The sequence below is a fragment of the Lutra lutra genome, chromosome 8 (assembly GCF_902655055.1).
Source record: "Lutra lutra chromosome 8, mLutLut1.2, whole genome shotgun sequence".
NCBI classification, from domain to species: Eukaryota; Metazoa; Chordata; class Mammalia; order Carnivora; family Mustelidae; genus Lutra; species Lutra lutra.
The window spans coordinates 67,638,039-67,661,241 of record NC_062285.1 but is presented as its reverse complement, the minus strand read 5'-3'; the positions used below and the strand labels follow the sequence as shown (position 1 = coordinate 67,661,241).

The window sequence follows — 23,203 nt, the reverse complement described above, 5'->3', positions numbered from 1 at the left end:
ATGTAATTCATAAAATAAACTTAAAAAAAAAAAGATTTTATTTATTTATTTGACAGAGAGAGTGAGAGAGCATGAGCAGGCGGAGCAGCAGAGAGAAAGGGAGAAGCAGCAGGCTCCCCACCAAGCTGGGAGCCCGAAGCAGGGCTTGATCCCAGGTCCCCGGGATCATGACCTGAGTGAAGGCAGATGCTTAACGACTGAACCACCCAGGCGCCCATAAAATAAACTTAAAGAAAAAAGATTTGTTATTTGAGAGAGTGAGAGAGCAAGTGCGTTAGGGTAAGGGCAGAGGAAGAATTGAGTCTTAAGCAGACTCCTCGCTCCCTGAGGCTGGGCTCCAGCTCACCATCCCATGATCACAACCTGAGCCAAAACTAAGAGTTGGATGCTTAACTGACTATACCACCCAGATGCCCCGATTTGACTTGTAAAACTTACTTTTTTTTTTTTTTAAGATTTCATTTATTTATTTGACAGGGAGAGAGATCATAAGAGGCAGACAAGCAGGCAGAGAGAGTGAGGGGGAAGAAGGCTCCCTGCTGAGCAGAGAGCCCAATTCAGGGCTCGATCCCAGAACCCTGAGATCATGACCTCAGCCAAAGGCAGAGGCTTAACCTGCTGAGCCACCCAGGCGCCCTGTAAAACAAAACTTTAAAGATGATAAATTCCTTAAGGGAAAGGAATGGTATCTTAAATGACTTTATTTATGGAATACATTTTAAAACGATCACCTAGTTCTGTTATAGATTCATATACCTTTAAAGCTTAAAACTACTTGAATTACTTATTTCTTTTAACAAGTTACAGACGTTTGTGGCTGCTGGGTGGCTCCATCGTTAAGCATCTGCCTTTGGCTTGGGTCGTGATCCCAGGATCCTGGGATCTAGTCTGGGGTTGGGCTCCCTGCTCAGCGAGAAGCCTGCCTCTCCCTCTCCACTCCCCCAGCTTATGTTCCCTCTCTCGCTGTGTCTCTCTCTGTCAAATAAATAAATAAAATCTTCAAAAAAAAAAAAAGTTACAGATGTCTTATCAGCCACTTTTTGGTATTCAAATTATCATAGTTACTGTCAGATTGATCATTACTCTAACCCAGATTTGAGTCCAATATAGGAAGGCCTTGGATCTTCCCCATTGCTCTGTGCAGTTTGGGCACATTCTTTATACTTTGAGAAGACTCTCTCGTAACTAAGTATACTGTGACATTTGGGGGTTCTGATATAATTTTCCCAATACAGATGTTCTTCGCAGGAAGTGGAAGTGTGTTGGATAAATCACGTGTTCAAAAATATCTGATGCAAGAAGTAACTATAACTACTTGGTGCAGGGCTGAATTACTAGTAAATACTTAGGAAAAAATAGTAATTCCCCTTCCCATGACTCTAGTAAAGCACACTCTGTTTTATGTAAGTATCCGCTGGGGAAGCTGTTTGAAGTGTCCCTTGCTCCAGACCCCATCTGCAGAGACCCTAATTCAGTACATCTGAGGTAAGGTCCATGAATACGTATTTCAAAGTAAGTACCCTCTGGTAATTCTGACGGAGATGGCCTATGAGTGATGTGCTCAGAAATATTCTAATACCAAGATATTTGGGGAAAAAGAACATAGTGTTCTGCCTTTCTGATTAGTTACAATAAACCTATGTAGATGCAGACCTTATTCTATTAAAAGAATCAAGAGGTTGTCTTTACATATGTAATGTTTACGAGACAGATCAGTTTTCTGAGCAAGCTTTAAAAATATTAAAAGTCACTGGGGCATCTGGGTGGCTCAGTTGGTTAAGCATCTGACTCTTGACTTTGGCTCAGGTAGTGATCTCAGGGTCATGGGATGGAGCCCTGTGACGGGTTCCCTGCTCAGTCGGGGGTCCGCTTGAGATTCTCTCCTTCTCCCTCTGCCCCTCCTCCAGCTCTGCTATGCGCTTTCTCTCTCAAATAAATAAGTAAATCCTCAAAAAATTATCAAAAGTCAGAACACCACAGAATGTCTTCCATTTAAAATTATTCATGGATGATATGTTTTATGTTTCTTTGTATCAAGAGTGCTTTTGTTCAGGTCTACATATGCATAGTTTATGTGCAGTAATTTTTAAAGAATGACTACCTATTCAAAAATTATTTTGATATGACTTTTCCCAGTAATTTACCCCAGTATCATAAATCATAATAAAAACATAAAAAGGGGGACAAAACTGGATCAAAGGCTTTTGAGAAAATTTTCAACAGAACTTATAGCACTAGCATAATATTGATACCTACACAAAAACAAAAACATTGAAATAAATATATAACTAGCCCAGAATCAACTGACATCAGAAAGTGAAATGAACATCTATAAGGGTAATACTAATCCACTGTTGAACGGTATGTTTTCTACTGAATGTGTAACTTTCATTGATCATTACGGTCTACTGGGTCATTACAGTCTACTACCTTTAAATCAGTTAAAAACCAGACATGCATCAAGAGCTGTATTTACACCTCCACGTACATGTAAACGAGGAGACTTGTGACAAGAAACTAGGCCTTTCCCCTCCTAAAGCACTGTAATAGCTACATCATCACTTTAATTGGCTACGTAAAGAGGAACTCTCGTGTCTACAAGATGGAAGACCTCTTTCATGCTAGAGCAATCACTGCATGGCTTTAGCAGGGTGCACAGCTGGGGTGCTGGTGGTTTGGGCTGAAAAGAAAACAAGGCAGGAGAGAAAAGTACCTCCAGCTGCTCATAAAAAGCAGTCCCTGAACTTTCTGGGTACTGTCCTCCCAGGAAATTGTCTTAATACTTTCTTTTAATAGCCAGGGATGGGCTCTGGAAATCCTTGGAGCAGAGTACCTACACTGCGAAGTGAAACTCGACATTGGCTGGAAGAGTTCAGGCACGTTTCTGGATTCCAGGGATGCAAGCTGATTTCACACTAGGGTTAAAACGACAAAGAACCAGGGGTGGCTCAGTTGGTTAAGCGACTGCCTTCGGCTCAGGTCATGATCCTGGAGTCCTGGGATCGAGTCCCGCATCGGGCTCCCTGCTTGGCAGGAAGTCTGCTTCTCCCTCTGACCCTCCCCCTTCTCATACTCTCTCTCTCAAATAAATAAATAAAATCTTAAAAAAAAAAAAAAAGACAAAGAACCAGACCATCAGTAAGAATGCTGTGGGAGGTAAGATGTGCGAGGCATCTTGTGATCAGTGTCAGGAAAAGCTTTAAATGCTCTGTGTGGGGGTGCCTAGGTGGCTCAGTGGGTTAAAACCTCTACCTTCAGCTCGGGTCATGATCTCAGGGTCCTGGGATTGAGCCCCATGCCGGGCTCTCTGCTCGGCAGGGAGTCTGCTTCCCTTCCTCTGTCTCTGCCTGCCTCTCTGCCTACATGTGATCTCTATCAAATAAGTAAATAAAAATCTTAAAAAAAAATAAATGCTCTGTGTGTATAAATGTGTTCAATCCTCTTTATGACCCTATGAAGTGCAGACTAGAATGCTTTTTAATAATGAGAAAATGGAAGCCTGCCTGAAGACAGAAAATTCAAACCCAAGCAGGAAGGCTCTAGACTGCAGTGCCTTAAAAACCTTCAGAACTGATGAGAAAGCATCTCTTGGAATACAACAAATAAAGGGACTAGGCCGCTAGGAAAAAAAAAAAAAAAAAATGTTTTCCTCAGATCTCAGAAGACAAATCCCAAATTTAAGAAGACCTGACATTCTATTTAAAAAATAAGACCTCTTGAGGGAGCAATATCCAGCGGCCCCATTCAAAAGGAAGAGTAGGTACCCATTTAAAAAGTTTGAAGCAGCTGCTACCTCTTCTTAGGGTTGATCCGAACCTCAGGGCTCTGCAAACCCAATTTCTAGCCAACTACAGGAATTTATTTTTGGTACATCACTACCTGATGGTCAACTATCCTTTTATTCATAGTTTACCATCCTAATAAGGCAGCCCAATTTATTGTTGGATAGTTCTGATTATTAAAACTATATTCTCCATATTGAGTAAAAATTATGCCCTCGTAACATCTACCATCTGCTAGAATAAGGTATCTACTGGGTAATGCTTTAGTCTTTTTTCTTTCCATACTAAACACTTTTGGTTTCAGCAAGTTTATGAACGAATGGTTTTTAGCCTCCTTGTCCCTCACCTTTCATCATTTACCCTTCTGCTTCTCTGTGTATGTCGGGTACTGCAATTACCTCTGCCTCTTAATCAGACAATCTCTGCTCACCTTCCCCTCAGTTCAGCTCATATTATCAGACTCAAGTCCTTCCACTGCTTAGGCAAGAATTCAGGGTGGGGGGCGCCTGGGTGGCTCAGTGGGTTAAAGCCTCTGCCTTCGGATCAGGTCACGATCTCAGGGTCCTGGGATCGAGTCCCGTATCAGCCTCTCTGCTCAGCAGAGAGCCTGCTTCCCCCCGCCCCCCCCGCACCTGCCTCTCTGCCTACTTGTGATCTGTCAAATAAATAAATAAAATCTTAAAAAAAAAAAAATACAGGGTGGAACATTCCACTCTTCCTTCTGGAGGGAGGGGTGGGAGAGACTATGTATTCCAAATAACTGAGTTTGGATCTCAGAATGTATTTTCTCATTAAAATCTGGGACAAATGCTGGGAGCACTGCTATTAGATGAGGGTTTTAAGGTATAATTTGGTCAAAATAGCATTTAGTTCATGCCAGTCTGAAAACTTTACATTTTAATGGAAAAATGTATTCTTATTCTAATTAAACTTATAAAGGAGCTATTAGAAGACAGCTAATTGATAATTAGGAATCTGTATATATGGAAAAGACAAAATTATATGGTGCAACAGGTGAGGACAATGGCAAATGTGGGTCTCAGTCTGTCAAGTGAAACAGAGTAAAAATAATGAAAGGTCAGAATCCAAAGACAAAAGATACTTGAAAGTGAGAAAAGTTTTGTCTTATTTAGCTTTTACAGAAAACATACTTAACCAACCTGAATTTACCTTAAATTTGAGCCTGGTTCAAACACAAAAAGAATTTCTCGCTTTGTGGAGAAATTCTACACTGTCAATATTCTACTGTTCAAGGAGCTTTGAAAAAAAAATGCTCCAAATTTACTTCCATATTATACTGAACCTAAAAATAAAACACGTTAAAAAGTGAGTTTATGAATATCAAAATTTTCAAAGAGGAACAAAAACCAATTATTCTTTTCACTTTTGTACCTTTGAGCAGAACTCAAAAATAAGAGCAGTGGAATGTTACCCTTGGTAGATTCAAATTGTTCTTACAACTCCAGTTTCTAGTCACATTCTAGTTACATATCATAACATAGAGTTCTTTTTAAAAAACTCTTTAAAAAAGAGTTCTTTTTGTCTAGAAGAACCCTATTATATGGCTAAGAGAACAAAATCATAAGTGGTACCAGTATTGTATTTTAGAAGGTGAACTTGTCATCACTAGAGAAAAGTTTATAATTGACTTCTTCATCCAGTCACCTACCTGCTAAGCTGCCAAAGGTAAGCTTCCTGCGGCCAACTTTCTCGACAAGCCAGACCCCCACGAGCGTGAATATGAAATTTGTGAAGGCGGTCACCGAAGCCAGCCATATCGCAAGTCTGTCATCTTCAACACCAGACATCTGCAGAATGGTGGCACTGTAGTACCTGTGAGCAAAGAATCAAACAATTATTGCTGATAGTTATTCAAAGAAAAAGAACTGTTCATGTAGAAAGATACAGTAAACCTAAAACAACCATGAGTAGCTATAGTAATGGCATCAAGTTAGCATGGGAATTCATGCAAAGTGTTCAGAGGATCACCATACAGGGATTCTGTTCAGATAAATTTGTTTTGAATTTTGTATAATCAAGAAAAGATCCTCAAGCAAGGGGAGAGAAGGCTGAAGGCTTTAGAAGGGAAAGGTACTCCACAGCTAGGGTACTGGCAGCTGGTTGTTTTAGTAAGACCACTATACTAATCAAGGATAAGCTCCAAGTCCATGGAACGAATTAGAAGTCTCCATACATGGCAAATTTATGTACTTAAAAGAATAAACAGATGTTGCATATAATAAGGAAAGTGTGATTTAATGGCAGAAATCCAGTAGAAGGAAGTAAGAATGTGTCATCTGGCATTTTGTAAGGAGATGAAAAACTGGCCTGATGTACATGAGAATGGTTTTGTGTTTTCTGGAAAAGCATAGTCTTTGAAGAGGTTAAGTCTTTAGCACAATCTATACGATTAGGCTCTATAGACTCATTTTTGTTCTAAATGGATTCACTGAGACTAGCTCTAAAAAACCATAATGCCAATTTATTGATGCACAATAGGAGATACCTCTTGATACATTTTATTTTATTTTTTTTTTAAAGATTTTATTTATTTATTTGACAGACAGAGATCACAAGTAGGCAGAAAGGCAGGCAGAGAGAGAGAGAGGAGGAAGCAGGCTCCCCGTGGAGCAGAGAGACCGATGTGGGGCTCGATCCCGGGACCCTGGGATCATGACCTGAGCCGAAGGCAGAGGCTTTAACCCACTGAGCCAGCCAGGCGCCCCCCTCTTGATACATTTAAAGAAGACAGGTTTCCTACAGAACATTTCTTTTCTGATGAAAATATCAGTAGCTAAATCAGAAGATTACTTTGAAGCTGTCCTTAACAAAGAAAGCAAAATACTCCTGGTGAGTCACCCATGAAATGTGATAGAATTCAAATCGTGAAGACACATTCGGAACCACGGGTCTGCCTACCTTCTGAGCCATTCTAAAACACGTTACCTATCCAACCCAAATCAAATAGTGGGCATCTAAGCAATGTTCAATCAAGCTGGGTATGTCTAGAGTAATGATCCTCAGTTTCTAAATATTTACCAACATTTTCATAGTATTTAAAAAAAATCTGTTTTAAATACATTTACGTTTCAATGATTTATCAATGGCCTCTATTTACTAAATTAATGATCTTCTTATGTAAAGCAATAACACCAATGTACTCATTCATCTTAATAAATAGTATTTTCCTTTTTAAAAGTAGTAAACCAAACTTATAAATTATTATGTGACATGAAGGATGAGTTTTACTGATCACACTAAAAATTATGCCAACCATTTTAAGATTCTGAATTCTGACAGCAGTTGTAAAAAAGAGAAATTCCCAATGGAATTACTCCCATCATCATGAAAATTGTGGACATTTTGCAGTCACAGTGTAAAGTGATAATAAAATTTATGAAAATAATTCATTCCATCTAAATAGTGTTTACAGTTTCCAAGTTCTATCACACAGACTTTCAATTTCATAAAGACTTGTGCAGCAAGGTCAGACCTACATGTAACCACTGAGAAATAAACACCAGCAACAAATTTAAAAAGGCAAAAAACAGAAGTGCTTAGAGAAAAATTCAAGTATTTAAAATCAAAGGAATTTGGTACTTGCCATGCTATTCGTTTACATTTCAGTCTTCTCAATATTTTCATAATATTTAAATAAATGAATAAATAAATAATACAGATTCATCACACAAAATATTTTTTTTTCTTTTAAAAAATATTTTATTTATTTATTTGAGCAAGTATGAGGGGGAAGGAAAGGGAGAAAAAGACTATGCTGAGCATGAAACCCAATGAAGGGCTTGATCCCAGGACCCTGAGATCATGACCTAAGCCGCAGACAGATGCTTAACTGACTGAGCCACCCAGGTGCCCCAACACACAAAATAATTCTTGCAAACACATCAATGGGAAAAAACTAAACAAGACAGAGAAACTATTTTCATGTTTTCATTTTGATACAACAAAATCATGAAATTCCAAGTGTTAAATTAAGGGATTAAAAAAAGGGGAAATGGTATTAAACAAAATAAGTTGGTCAGTGTCAAAATTTTACTTAGAATGAAAATGTTCTCTAGGTATTAAAAAAAATTTTTTTTTGGTAGTACTTTAGGTTTAATTGGCAGAATATAATGGAAGACTGGCCTGGGAATCTGAAATTTGAGTTCTAATGATATCTCTGTGGTAGGCTGGCCAGGTCAGGTAACATAATCATTTTTTCACTTCATATTTATCTACTGAGTACCTACTGTATAAGCTATGTGAGTTACTAAGATCCCACACATATATTATTAGACCTACTTGCTATGTTCAAGAAACTCACAGAATGAAACAGAATGAAATGGAAATAATTTTTAAATCACAAAGTATACAGTGGCATAAAGGATAGACCAAACAATTTTATTTGATGTGGAGTATTACTCAGCCACCAGAAAGGATGAATACCCAACTTTTGCATCAACATCCCATAGATGGGACTGGAGCAGATTATGTTGAGTGAAATAAGTCAAGCAGAGAGAGTCAATTATCATATGGTTTCACTTACTTGTGGAGCGTAAGGAATAACACAGAGGACATGGGGAGATGGCGAGGAGAAGTGAGTTGGGGGAAATTGGAGGGGGAGACGAACATGAGAGACTGTGGACTCTGAGAAACAAACTGTGGGTTTTGGAGGGGAGGGAGTGGGGGGTTGGGTGATCCTGGTGGTGGGTATTAAGGAGGGCACTATTGCATGGAGCACTGGGTATGGTGCATAAACAATGAATCTTGGAACAGTGAAAAAAATAAAATTATAAAAAAATTTTATTTGATGTGGGATGTTTCTTGACTTTCCAGGGAATTTAATGTTTCATTTGCATCTCAAAGAATTCATAGGGGATTGCCAGCAGGTGTGAAGATCTGGGAGGACACTGCTGGTAGAGAAAATGAAATATAGAAAGAATAAAAGTACAAAACACTAAGCCAGGTTCACAGAACGTAAGTACTTTACCTTGGTTAACACAAGTGTGTGTGAGAGAGAAGTATTACACAGGCTGTAGCAAAAGCTTCTGTTGTCGAGGGACCTTGACTGCCTAGCTGTATGTGTGGGCTTTTTTCTCTAGACAATGAAAAATCATAAAATGGACTTAAAGAGAAATAACATAATTAAATCTGTTCCATGAAAAGCTCACTCCAATGAGAGCCAAATAGGCAGCCTCGAGGCTGACAGAAACAAAGGTGTATTGTTCTGAAGTGTATTTCAGGTCATTTCACTGGCAACAGGCTCCCGAAAATTTTCTGCATTAATGGGAAGCCATGCGGGCAGGGTGCTGAAATTCACTGACGGCCTTTTATCTCCTTGTTGAAGCACTACAACTTCAACATACGCCAGATCTTCTCCTAGATGGAGTACCTCGAGTTTAACCTTCATTCTTCCTTTCTTGGAATATTGGTAAATTTGCTCATTTTTATTGTGGCCATAACAAATGACCACTGGGTTAGTGGCTTAAATCAACCAAAATATACTAACAGTTCTTCTGTAAGCCAGAAATCTGACATGAATTTCACTGGGTGTCAAAAATAAACGTTGTCAGGAGGACAATCCTTTCTGGAAGCTCAAGGGAAAACAGGTTTTTTTGGCTTTCCCAGGCTTTAGAAGTTTCCCCGTTTCCAGGCTCCGCATTCCCAGGCTCAGGGTGGTGGTGGGGGCCCTCCTCTACCTCAGAGCCAGGAAAGTGGTCAAGTGTCTGTCGTGTCACATCACTCTTCTATATTTAAGGACCTTTGTGAATACACTGGGGCAACTGAGATAATCCAAGATAATCTTCCCATTTCAAGGTAAAATGATTAACAGATTTTAATTCAATCTGCAACCTAATTTCCTTTTGCCATGTAATGTAACATATTCATAGGTTGTGGGGATTAGGATGCGTACATCTTTGCTGTGGTGGGGCAGGGCATTATTCTGTGTATCACTCACAATAAAAGTGCTAATAAGCAGTAAGATAAGCAAAAGGCCATCAGTTAGAAGGGAAAGACAAGGACATTCAGTTAGTTAAAGGGTAATCGGTCCCAAAAAAATTCAGGCAATAACTGTATTCTCTCTCACAGGGCAGGGGATGACCTATCTAGGGCAGAATAATTCACGAACCTAGTTTTTTAGTCAGGTCATGGGAAAAGATACATTGAATTTACATTTTAAAATGTGTGAATTCCAATGTTTTTATAAAGGATGCTATCAGCTCACGACTTACCGAATGGACTACCGCTGTATTTACAACCTTCTAAGCCTTTATGTAGTAGTTTGAACATTCAAGGGACTCAGTGTTTGTTTAAAAGTTGCACAAAGAATAAGAGTGTTCTTCATAAAAGAACAATATGAACAACTGAAAAAGGCTTTCTTTCCTTTTAGACTAAAGCAGGGATGCCTTCTCTTTTCAAAATCATTTTATAGTACCTATCATCTTTTTCAAAGGCTCCCTGGGCAACCTTTGGTCATCTCACACATGCCAGCTAGTCCCCTGAGTGAAGTTGAAAGGCCTGAGAGCAGTGTGTTCTCACAGAAGACCATCTTCACAGCTCTCTGTAGACATCTAAGAACAGAAACGGCTGGACTGGATATGCACTCTTATCTCAAAGATTAACTGAGACCCAGCTTCTAGCCCTGGATTTTAAATATGAAGAAAACAAAACAGCTCTGGAAAACATCTAGGCTTTGATAATGGTGATCTATCCTAATGAGGACTTGAGCAATAAAAGAACAAATGTGCAGTGTACATGCTTTAGCAAAATACATATATTATTTTCCTTTATTCTATATTTGAACAAAGCATTTCCTAGGGATTTCTGAGAAAGTTTTTTTTTTTTTCCTCCAATTCCTTGAAGCCATACCTGTCTGTTTCACTACTGCCAGGTTAAGAGATTTTTTTTTTTTTTTTTAAGATTTTATTTGAGAGAGAGACAGTGAGAGAGAGCATGAGCTAGGAGAAGGTCAGAGGGAGAAGCAGACTCCCCATGGAGCTGGGAGCCTGATGTGGGACTCGATCCCAGGATTCCGGGATCATGACCTGAGCCGAAGGCAGTCGTCCAACCAACTGAGCCACCCAGGCGTCCCAGGTTAAGAGATTTAACTTAACGTAAGAAGTAAGTATTCAATAGTTGTTGAGTTTATTGCTTTTATCTACCACCAACTTTCAAAAAGGAATTAATAATGTTTATTATATCACATATTATTATATATTTATTTTATATAATTATATATAATTAATTAGCATATTAGTCATATATTAAAACACACGATAGAATCCCTGAAACAAAACGACTAGTAAGAGAGTAGAAGATGAAGACGATTATATAAAAACTATGGCCATGTAATAATGACAAGCTAGCCCCTAAGATTTCCGGCAGCCAAAGCAGAATAGTAAAAAATAGTTTTAACTGTCTGACAAAACAAAATGTATCCGTTCATAATAAAGTTAAATTTTCTGGTATAAAACTATAAAGACTTTAACTCCCTGAATAAAACAGATATGGAATATACTCTTTCCAGCGTGTCCTAGCGGTGCTGCAGACAGCTTCCAAATTCGGTTATCTATGAACCTTGTCTTGCTCAACAAAACTGTGGGTTACTTTCATACTTGGGATAAACACCAAGCTAAATAAGAAGATGGGAACTTCTGGAGCATAGCTGATTAACTCTAAGCCCTGAAAGATTCCCATTATCTAAGTTGTATTGTTTAGCTCTTTTAGTTTCTAGGATTATATTTATTTGTATCATATGGCCAAGTACAGTGACTACAGAATTTAAAATGTCATTCTAATAAAAGATATTCTTTGAACTGAAAAATTATTTTCCTACTGGGATGGTATTTATACAGTCAAAAATATAGATCACTATGGAAAATACATCAACAGCTTTAAGAAAAAAATGTTTCACTTAAAACATCTTAAAAACAGTTTAAAAAATGATTAACATTTTCAAACCTATTTTATGTACTTGGTACAGTAAAAAATTAGCTTTCTATATTACTAGGTGTAAGCCATAAAGCAAAAAAAGTTAGTAAAGTAGAAATTAGGATATCATGCATATAATTTGAGCTAACACATTAACTATACCATACTATGCTTAAATCATACAATAATCCAAAAATCATAACGATCCTCAGAATTTGCAATTATTAATCACATTTAATATTTTACAAAACACTTTTTGTAATTTATATTATGTCAGTAATGTCTGGAGAAGAACAAAGTACAAATGTGTCAAAGGAAGTTAAAAAGGATTCTATAGGGATGCCTGGGTGGCTCAGGTTAAGCACCTGCCTTCGGCTCAGGTCAGGACCCCAGGGTCCTGGGAAAAAGTCCCACATAGGGCTCCTTGCTCAGCAGAGAGCCTGCTTCTCTCCTTCCCTCTGCTGCTCCCCCTGCTCTGCTCTGTCAAATAAATAAATATTAAAAAAAAATAATAAAAGGGATTCTACAAAGCCTCAGTGTTCCCACTGTCGACTTACTCTCCATCTCAGATACCACCAGTTCCTTCACCCTGGCTTCAAATCTCTGGAAACCTCAGAAGAGATATCCTCATGTCTCACCCACCCAGCTGAGTCAGATCATTGACCTTGCACTAAGCAACACCAAGAATAATGATAGAAGCTCTCTATTCTGACTTGCAATTCACCAATTTGCTAGATTTACCTATTCTTTCTATAAAACATATGCCTACAGGAAAATGAACATATGGGACTTCATGCAGGTATGCATCTCCCATCTGCTGAACTGTATGTAAATCAAATCAGGTGTGTTTTTTCCCCAATCCTGTTTACGCCTATCATAATTAGGTAATCAAATAATACAAAAAGCAATGGAACATAAGATGCTTAAAAAGAGGTATTAAAAACAAAACTGTATGGTTTGGAAAAAGTGAATAAAGGTGAGCTATTAAAAGAACAACAACAACAACAACAACAAAACCCGACTGTGTGGGCAATGCAATTGTAAAAAGTTGGGGATAAAACGTAAACGAATAGAAGATTTTGCCCTTAGGTCTCTTCTCAAGTATCTCTCAGTTCTTGCTTTATGTGAGAGGACCTAAAGCTGAATTCCATAGGTAAAAATATTAAGTGTGACTTATGCAAGAGAAAAAATAAGTTTGAAGTTCAAGCAGTGGATATAAGTAAATACCGTACAACTAAAAACAAAGTGTTGAAGATATATACACATCAGGTCCAGATGCACTATGGAATCACCTGGAGGGCCTGTTAAAACAGAGGGCTGGACCCCAACGCTGATTTTCTGATTCAGTTGGTGTAGGACCAAGAATGTGCATTTCCACCAAGTTTTCAAGCCATGCTGACACTGCCTTGAAAATACAGTTCCCAAACCATCATGACCATCATGTTCTTTTCACTGTTCTCCAATTCCCTAGTTGGTTCCCCCTTTATCACAGTCGTGCCGTACACACCAACTGTGCTTACCTATATCCAGTTACTCTTCTACTCGGCATTTATACCTAGCCACTGAAAGGCTCTAGACAAACACACAGATTGAACTCACTCTGTGAACTTGGGAATTCCCTAAGATGCACATGCTACAGCTCTGCAAATGATGACTTCATGGCACCTCCTTTCTTAAGACCTTTTTTTTTTTTTTTTGAGAGGGTGGAGGGGAGAGAGGGACGAAGGGAGGGAGAAGGGGAGAGCACACGCAAGAGCAGGGGGAGGGAGAAGAAGACTCCCCGTTGAGGAGGGAGTCTAAAGCAGGGCTTGATCCTAGCATGCTGGGACCATGACCTGAGCCGAAAGAAGTCGGACACTTAACCAACTGAGCCGCCCAGGCTCCCCAGCCTCCTTTCCTTCTAGTGTCCTAATCTACCCAGCCTTAGATGAAATCTTGCTTAATATTCACTGAGAAAGTGGGAGCCATCAGAGAGCTCCTTCTCTTATTTCACCATCATCATATCTATCAACCTACCTGATCAATTCCACATTAATCCATGAAAAATTGATTAGCACTCAAACATTTCTATTCTAGATTCCTTCTTTGACATTGCTGTTGGAATTATCAATCTTCTGCTCTTCCTCAGCAATTTGCTGGCTCTTCTCTTCCAGTACACACAACTTTCCTTCTGCTATTAGCCTTACTTCAATATACATTTTATTTCCTCTATTAGGCCATAAGCTGCCCAAAAACAATCTGCATGTAATTTACTTTTGCAACTGACAATGACAATAGCTAATGACTATTTCTTCTGACACTTAGTAAGTGCTTATTGAAATGAACGGAAAGGCCTTCTATTTTTTTTTCTTTTGCCTTATTTTTTTTTCTGTTTTATTATGTTCACTTAGCCAACATATAGTACATTATTAGTTTCTGATGTACTGTTCAACGATTCATTAGTTGCACGTAACACCCAGTGCTCATCACCATACATGCCCTCCTTAATACCTATCACCTGGTTACTCCATTCCTACCACCCCCCTCCCTTCTGTAACCCTCAGTTTGGTTCCCAGAGTCCAGAGTCTCTCATGGTTTGTCTCCCTCTCTGATTTCTTCGAATTCAGTTTTCCCTCCCTTTTCCTGTGGTCCTCTGTGCTACTCCTTATGTTCCAAATTAATGGTGAAACCATATAATTGCCCTTCTCTGCTTAACTCATTTCACTTAGCATAATCCCCTCAGTCCCATCCATGTTGACACAAATGGTGGGTGTTCATCCATTCTAATAGCTGAGTAATATTCCATCATATATATGAACCACATCTTCTTTAACCATTCGTCTGTTGAAGGGCATCTCGGCTCCTTCCACTGTTTGGCTACTGTGGACACTGCTGCTGTCTATGAACACTGGGGTGCAGGTGCCCCTTCTTTTCACTTCTTCTGTACCTTTGGGGTAAATACCTAGTAGTGCAATTGCTGGGTCATAGGGTAGCTCTATTTTTACAATCATGAGGAACCTCCATACTGTTTTCCAGAGTGGCTGCACCAGCTTGCATTCCCACCAACAGTGTAGGAGGGTTCCCCTTTCTCTATATCCTTGCGAACATGCCTTGCTAATTTTCGTCATTTTAATTGGTGTAAGGTGGTATCTCATTGTGGTTTTAATTTAAAATTCATGTTGAGATATAATTCATATACCAAAATATGCAACCTTAAAAAAAGTATAATGCAGCAGTTTTTAGTATATCTACAATTAAATTTTAATCTCTGAATTATAATCAATGTTCATACTAAGGTATTTTTTTTTTTTAAAGAGTTCATTTATCCATTTGACAGAGAGAGATCACAAGTAGACGGAGAGGCAGGCAGAGAGAGAGAGAGAGGGAAGCAGGCTTCCCGCTGAGCAGAGAGCCCGACGCGGGACTCGATCCCAGGACCCCGAGACCATGACCCAAGCCGAAGGCAGCGGCTCAACCCACTGAGCCACCCAGGCGCCCCATACTAAGGTATTTTTTTTTTTTAAAGATTTTTATTTATTTATTTGACAGGTAGAGATCATAAGTAGGCAGAGAGGCAGGCAAAGAGAGAGGAGGAAGCAGGCTCCCTGCTGAGCAAAGAGCCCGATGCGGGGTTCAATCCCAGGACCCTGAGATCACGACCTGAGCCGAAGGCAAAAGCTTTAACCCACTGAGCCACCCAGGCACCCCTACTAAGGTATTTTAAAATCTAGAGGGTTTAAAGAAATAAAGTCCTTGGGGTGAGGTGAGAGAAAAGGGTAGAAGGTTGTGTCTTGAAGGGTTTGGTTTTTTTTTTAATTTTTATTTATTTATTTTTTAATAAACATATAATGTATTTAGATCCCCAGGGGTACAGGTCTGTGAATCGCCAGGTTTACACACTTCACGGCACTCACCATAGCACATACCCTCCGCAATGTCCATAACACCACTCCCCTCTCCGAAGCCCCCTCCCCCAGCAACCCTCAGTTTGTTTTGTGAGATTAAGAGTCACTTATGGTTTGTCTCCCTCCCAATTCTATCTTGTTTCATTTATTCTTCTCTACCCCATCAACCCCCCATGTTGCATCTCCACTTCCTCATATCAGGGAGATCATATGATAGTTGTCTTTCTCCGATTGACTGTTTCGCTAAGCATAATACCCTCTAGTTCCATCCACGCCGTCGCAAATGGCAAGTTTTCATTTCTTTTGATGGCTGCATAGTATTCCATTGTATATATATATATACATCTTCTTTATCCATTCATCTGTTGATGGACATCTAGGTTCTTTCCATAGTTTGGCTATTGTAGACATTGCTGCTATAAACATTCGGGTGCACGTGCCACTTCGGATCACTACGTTTGTATTTTTAGGGTAAATACCCAGTAGTGCAATTGCTGGGTCATAGGGTAGTTCTATTTTCAACATTTTGAGGAATCTCCATGCTGTTTTCCAGAGTGGTTGCACCAGCTTGCATTCCCACCCACAGTGTAGGAGGGTTCCCCTTTCTCCGCATCCTCGCCAGCATCTGTCATTTCCTGACTTGTTAATTTTAGCCATTCTGACTGGTGTGAGGTGGTATCTCATTGTGGTTTTGATTTATATTTCCCTGATGCCAAGTGATGTGGAGCATTATTTTCATGTGTCTGTTGGCCATCTGGATGTCTTCCTTGCAGAAATGTCTGTTCATGTCTTCTGCCCATTTCTTGATTGGATTATTTGTTCTTTGGGTGTTGAGTTTGCTAAGTTCTTTATAGATTTTGGACACAAGCCCTTTATCTGATATGTCGTTTGCAAATATCTTCTCCCATTCTGTCAGTTGTCTTTTGGTTTTGTTCACTGTTTCCTTTGCTGTGCAAAAGCTTTTGATCTTGATGAAATCCCATTAGTTTCTCTTTGCCCTTGATTCCCTTGTCTTTGGCGATGTTCCTAGGAAGACGTTGCTGCGGATGAGGTCAAAAGGTTGCTGCCTGTGTTCTCCTCAAGGATTTTGATGGATTCCTTTCTCACATTGAGGTCCTTCATCCATTTTGAGTCTATTTTCGTGTGTGGTGTAAGGAAATGGTCCAATTTCATTGTTCTGCATGTGGCTGTTCCAATTTTCCCAACACCATTTATTGAAGAGGCTGTCTTTTTTCCATTGGACATTCTTTCCTGCATTGTCGAAGATTAGTTGACCATAGAGTTGAGGGTGTATTTCTGGGCTCTCTATTCTGTTCCATTGACCTATGTATCTGTTTTTGTGCCAGTACCATGCGGTCTTGATGATGACAGCTTTGTAATAGAGCTTGAGGTCCGGAATTGTGATGCCCCCAACTTTGGCTTTCTTTTTCAATATTCCTTTGGCTATTCGAGGTCTTTTCTGGTTCCATATAAATTTTAGGATTATTTGGTCCATTTCTTTGAAAAAAATGGATGGTACTTTGATAGGAATTGCATAAAACGTGTAGATTGCTTTAGGTAGCATAGACATTTTCACAATATTTGTTCTTCCAATCCAGGAGCATGGAACATTTTTCCATTTCTTTGTGTCTTCCTCAATTTCTTTCATGAGTACTTTATAGTTTTCTGAGTATAGATTCTTACCTCTTTGGTTAGGTTTATTCCTAGGTATCTTATAGTTTTGGGTGCAATTGTAAATAGGATGGACTCCTTAATTTCTCTTTCTTCTGTCTTGTTGTTGGTGTAGAGAAATGCAACTGATTTCTGTGCATTGATTTTAAATCCTGACACTTGACTGAATTCCTGTATAAGTTCTAGCAGTTTTGGAGTGGAGTCTTTTGGGTTTTCCACATATAGTATCATATCATCTGCAAAGAGTGATAATTTGACTTCTTCTTTGCTGATTTGGATGCCTTTAATTTCTTTTTGTTGTCTGATTGCTGAGGCTAGGACTTCTAGTACTATGTTGAATAGCAGTGGTGATAATGGACATCCCTGCTGTGTTCCTGACCTTAGCAGAAAAGTTTTCAATTTTTCTCCATTGAGAATGATATTTGCGGTGGGTTTTTCATAGATGGCTTTGATAATATTGAGGTATGTGCCGTCTATTACTACACTTTGAAGAGTTTTGGTCAGGAAGGGATGCTGTACTTTGTCAAATGCTTTTTCAGCATCTATGGAGAGTATCATATGGTTCTTGTTCTTTCTTTTATTAAATTGTTATATCACATTGATTGATTTGCGGATGTTGAACCAACCTCGCAGCCCTGGAATAAATGCCACTTGGTCGTGGAGAATAATCCTTTTAATGTACTGTTGAATCCTATTGGCTAGTATTTTGGCGAGAATTTTTGCATCTGTGTTCATCAAGGATATTGGTCTGTAGTTCTCTTTTTTGATGGGATCCTTGTCTGCTTTTGAGATCGAGGTTATGCTGGCCTCATAAAATGAGTTTGGAAGTTTTCCTTCCATTTCTATTTTTTGGAACAGTTTCAGGAGAATAGGAATTAGTTCTTCTTTAAATGTTTGGTAGAATTCCCCCGAGAAGCCATCTGGCCCTGGGCTTTTGTTTGTTTGGAGATCTTTGATGACTGTTTCAATCTCCTTACTGGTTATGGATCTGTTCAGGCTTTCTATTTCTTCCTGGTTCAGTTGTGGTAGTTTATATGTCTCTAGGAATGCATCCATTTCTTCCAGATTGTCAAATTTGTTGGCGTAGAGTTGCTCATAGTATGTTCTTATAATTGTCTGTATTTCTTTGGTGTTAGTTGTGATCTCTCCTCTTTCATTCATGATTTTATTTATTTGGGTCCTTTCTCATTACTTTTTGATAAGTCTGGCCAGGGGTTTATCAATCTTATTAATCCTTTCAAAGAACCAGCTCCTAGTTTCGTTGATTTGTTCTATTGTTTTTTTTGGTTTCTATTTCATTGATTTCTGCTCTGATCTTTATGATTTCTCTTCTTCTGCTGGGTTTAGGCGTTCTTTCTCCAGCTCCTTTAGGTGTAGGGTTAGGTTGTGTACTTGAGACCTTTCTTGTTTCTTGGGAAAGGCTTGTACCGCTATATATTTTCCTCTCAGGACTGCCTTTGCTGTGTCCCGCAGATTTTGAACCGTTGTGTTTTCATTATCATTTGTTTCCATGAATTTTTTCAATTTTTCTTTAATTTCCTGGTTGACCCATTCATTCTTTAGAAGGATGCTGTTTAGTCTCCATGTATTTGGGTTCTTTCCAAATTTCCTCTTGTGATTGAGTTCTAGCTTCAGAGCACTGTGGTCTGAAAATATGCAGGGAATGATCCCAATTTTTTGATACCGGTTGAGACCTGATTTAGGACCCAGGATGTGATCTATTCTGGAGAATGTTCCATGTGCACTAGAGAAGAATGTGTATTCTGTTGCTTTGGGATGAAATGTTCTGAATATATCTGTGACGTCCATCTGGTCCAGTGTGTCATTTAAGGCCTTTATTTCCTTGTTGATCTTTTGCTTGGATGATCTGTCCATTTCAGTGAGGGGAGTGTTAAAGTCCCCTACTATTATTGTATTATTGTCGATGTGTTTCTTTGATTTTGTTATTAATTGGTTTATATAGTTGGCTCCTCCCACGTTAGGGGCATAGATATTTAAAATTGTTAGATCTTCTTGTTGGACAGATCCTTTGAGTATGATACAGTGTCCTTCCTCATCTCTTATTATAATCTTTGGCTTAAAATCTATTTGGTCTGATATAAGGATTGCCACCCTTGCTTTCTCTTGATGTCCATTAGCATGGTAAATTCTTTTCCACCCCCTCACTTTAAATCTGGAGGTGTCTTTGGGTCTAAAATGAGTTTCTAGTAGGCAACATATAGATGTTTTTTTTTAATCCATTCTGATACCCTGTGTCTTTTGATTGGGGCATTTAGCCCATTAACATTCAGGGTAAGTATTGAGAGATATGAATTTAGTGCCATTGTATTGCCTGTAAGGTGACTGTTACTGTATATTGTCTCTGTTCCTTTCTGATCTACTACTTTTAGGGTCTCTCTTTGCTTAGAGGACCCCTTTCAATATTTCCTGTAGAGCTGGTTTGGTGTTTGCAAATTCTTTCAGTTTTGGTTTGTCCTGGATGCTTTTTATCTCTCCTTCTATTTTCAATGATAGCCTAGCTGGATATAGTATTCTTGGCTGCATGTTTTTCTCGTTTAGTGCTCTGAATATATCATGCCAGCTCTTGCTGGCCTGCCAGGTCTCTGTGGATAAGTCTGCTGCCAAGCTAATATTTTTACCATTGTACGTTACAGACTTCTTTTCCCGGGCTACTTTCAGGATTTTCTCTTTGTTACTAAGACTTGTAAATTTTACTAATAGGTGACGGGGTGTGGACCTATTCTTGTTGATTTTGAGGGGCGTTCTCTGCACCTCCTGGATTTTGATGCTTGTTCCCTTTGCCATATTAGGGAAATTCTCTCCAATAATTCTCTCCAATATACCTTCTGCTCCCCTCTCTCTTTCTTCTTCTTCTGGAATCCCATTTATTCTAATATTGTTTTGTCTTATGGTGTCACTTATCTCGAATTCTCCCCTTATGGTCCAGTAGCTGTTTGTTCCTCTTTTGCTTAGCTTCTTTATTCTCTGTCATTTGGTCTTCTATATCACTAGTTCTTTCTTCTGCCTCATTTATCCTAGCAGTGAGAGCCTCCATTTTTGATTGCACCTCATTAATAGCTTTTTTGATTTCAACTTGGTTAGATTTTAGTTCTTTTATTTCTCTAGAAGGGCTTTTATATCTCCCGAGAGAGTTTCTCTAATATCTTCCATGCCTTTTTCGAGCCCGGCTAGAACCTTGAGAATCGTCATTTTGAACTCTAGATCTGACATATTACCAAAGTCTGCATTGATTAGGTCCTTAGCCTTTGGTACTGCCTCTTGTTCTTTTTTTTGTGGTGAATTTTTCCGCTTTGTCATTTTGTCCAGATAAGAGTATATGAAGGAGCAAGTAAAATACTTTCAGAAAGTGGTTGATTTTCTGTTTCTAGAATTGCTGTTCTTCTTCTCTTCAATCTCCCATTGGATTTGTAGGTGTTTGCAAAGTTTAGATAAGCTATCTAGCTGATCTCATGCTACCTGATGTAGTATCAGCCTGCTACTTCTCCGCCATCTTGACTCCTCCCCACTGAAGGGTTTAGTTTTAACATATTCCTCATGCTTTCTGGATTCAGCTACAATCCTTTCTACCTTATAGGCCAGTCTTGAGTTCTCACATACCCTCATGGCTGGGGAAGAGAGCATTAAAAACTGATGGTATATGACCTGTGATCTTTTTCAGTCAAAAAATGATACAAGTTAATCTTTTTTTTCTATCATTTCTTATCTCTCTTGTTCCAAATTGTGTTCATCTAAAACCTCATTAAAGCAATAAGAGGAGAAAAGAAAATAGTCTATTTAAAATTCCTCTCAGGAGGCTTAAGAGCCTTAAGAGTGTGAAAAAAGGGCAGGTCACAGCATTTACTTTATGAAAAACACTGCTCTTGGCACTATCAAAAACGAATAAAGCAGTACTTCACCTTAAGCAATTGAGTCAAAGGTTTGTTTGTAAGCAAAAATTTTCAAAAACTTTTAATCTACATAACATCAACATTTTAGAGCATGGTCACACAAAACTGGGATTATGTAAAGATATGTAGTCTTAAGCACACTAGCTGTCATTCTGAAACTCTGTGGAATCAGACTAGAAAAATAGGTCAAGAGCATACAAGATGAAGTGAAAAACAAAATGCAAAATTATTTAGGGGGTAGAACTCAACTATTAAAATTAATCACAGAAAAATAAGACATGTGAATACACAAAAATGTTAAGACACACTATACCTAGGTGGTGAGATTTCAGGTACTTTTTCTGCTTTATGAGTTTCCAATTTTCTATAGTATGCACATGTGATTTAAAAGTTCTGTTTAAGGTGTTAAATTTTGGTATACTGAACACATCATACACCATATTCAGGCACCATAAGCCTCCAAACTCTATGAACTAAATTCAGTATTATTTTAAGTAAAACAAACATGAAGTAATAATAATGAGCAAGTAATATATGTGTTTATCATCAGAGAAAGACACTTAGACTTTTTTTCTTTGCCAAACTTAATATTTTCTTAAATGAAATAATCTGTGTTTTATCTCTTGGTACCCAAAACAGTACAAATAATACACCACTAAATAAATACTTTGCTTCCTCTCTCAATTCAAAAAACATTTAAACATGATAATAGTAACAGATGTTTTAATGGAAAATAAGTATGTAATGGCCAAATGTCTCAATTATATGCAGTTAAAATATGTTTATTCAGGGCCTCTGATGTGCCAGACATAGTAGGAGATAAAAATACCAGGAGTACCTGGGACTGCCTGGGGAGGGCAGTGTCTCTACTTCCATAGGAGGAGACCACCATCCCCATAAAAATCACACCTCGGTAGGCCAAGTTAGTAGAGAGGAGTAAGAGTAAAGGGCTAATGGAACATAACAGTAGGGATTAACTCTCCTTACCAGTCTAAATAATTAATGAATGATCCCAATTAACCATACTATTACTTCCCATATTCCAGGGTGGAAAAATTACAAAGGGGCAAGGACTTTCCGATGCTAGCTAGCTACCATAGATAGGGGTTTGTCAGGGAAAGCATTCAAAACCAGCTTGAGGATTGGGTACAAAAAGAACTGGAAAGGACTTGAGGGACTGAAGTCATAATTAGGATGACAAATACCTGTTTGGTTCACTGACTAGAAAAAAATGCAATGGCAGAGAAGGATGTTACAGCCAGGAAGGAAATTCCCATCTTGATTTCAAAGAAGAAGGCAATGATTTGTGACTACATTTAGGTAAGCTTTTGATGCAGGGGATCCATGGGAGGTGGGAAAGGAGCGCCATCCCCTGGCATATAGGAGGACAAAAAAGTGAGTGGGCAACAGGCACACTGGAGGAAGAGGATGCTGTGAACAGAACCGCTTTGGTCTCAAAGAGGAAAGACAACACGCAGAATGATCAGTGACATTCCCTCATAGGCTCATTCTTCGACTCTCTAAACAATGATCTCATCTCCTTGCAGAACAAGAATAAGCAGGGTTAGTAGAATGCAATACTGTGAGCCAGGTGTCAAAGTCAAGTAGGATTCTACTTGACTGCATCATCTAACAGCTAAGAAGTATAAAGATAATTCCTATTTCCCTCTCTCCCCTGCTATATGGTGGATGAAGCAATTATATGGCATGACTTACTGCTGGAGATAGCAAAACCAATACCTATGAGTTTAGATGATTACAACAAACTTTCTATGAAACAGTAGACTGATATGAATGGATATTATATTACCACCAAAGCACCCAGAAGAGACAATTTTTGAGCTTCCCTAAGGCAACTGATTGGTTTCTATTTTAGGGGCACTAAATCATGTAATAAGACATGTCTTTTTTTGGGGGGGGGGGCTGCTAAAACATTAAGAGCAACAGGATTCTCAAATTTTACTGCAAGAATCATCAGGAGATGGTAACAAATGCAAGATTCCCCCTTGTCCATGCTCTCTGCTCATCC

The 23,203-nt window shown here is 38.8% G+C and overlaps 1 protein-coding gene across 2 annotated transcripts in view; it reads right to left on the bottom strand.

The window, feature by feature from the left end:
* Positions 1 to 23,203, bottom strand: part of SLC2A13 (solute carrier family 2 member 13) — a 399,926-nt gene that overhangs the window by 115,788 nt on the left and 260,935 nt on the right. For both annotated transcript variants that reach the window (XM_047741221.1, XM_047741223.1), the window contains one exon: positions 5,452 to 5,615. In XM_047741221.1, coding sequence (XP_047597177.1) covers positions 5,452 to 5,615 — 164 coding nt within the window. The remainder of the gene's footprint in view (positions 1 to 5,451; positions 5,616 to 23,203) is intronic.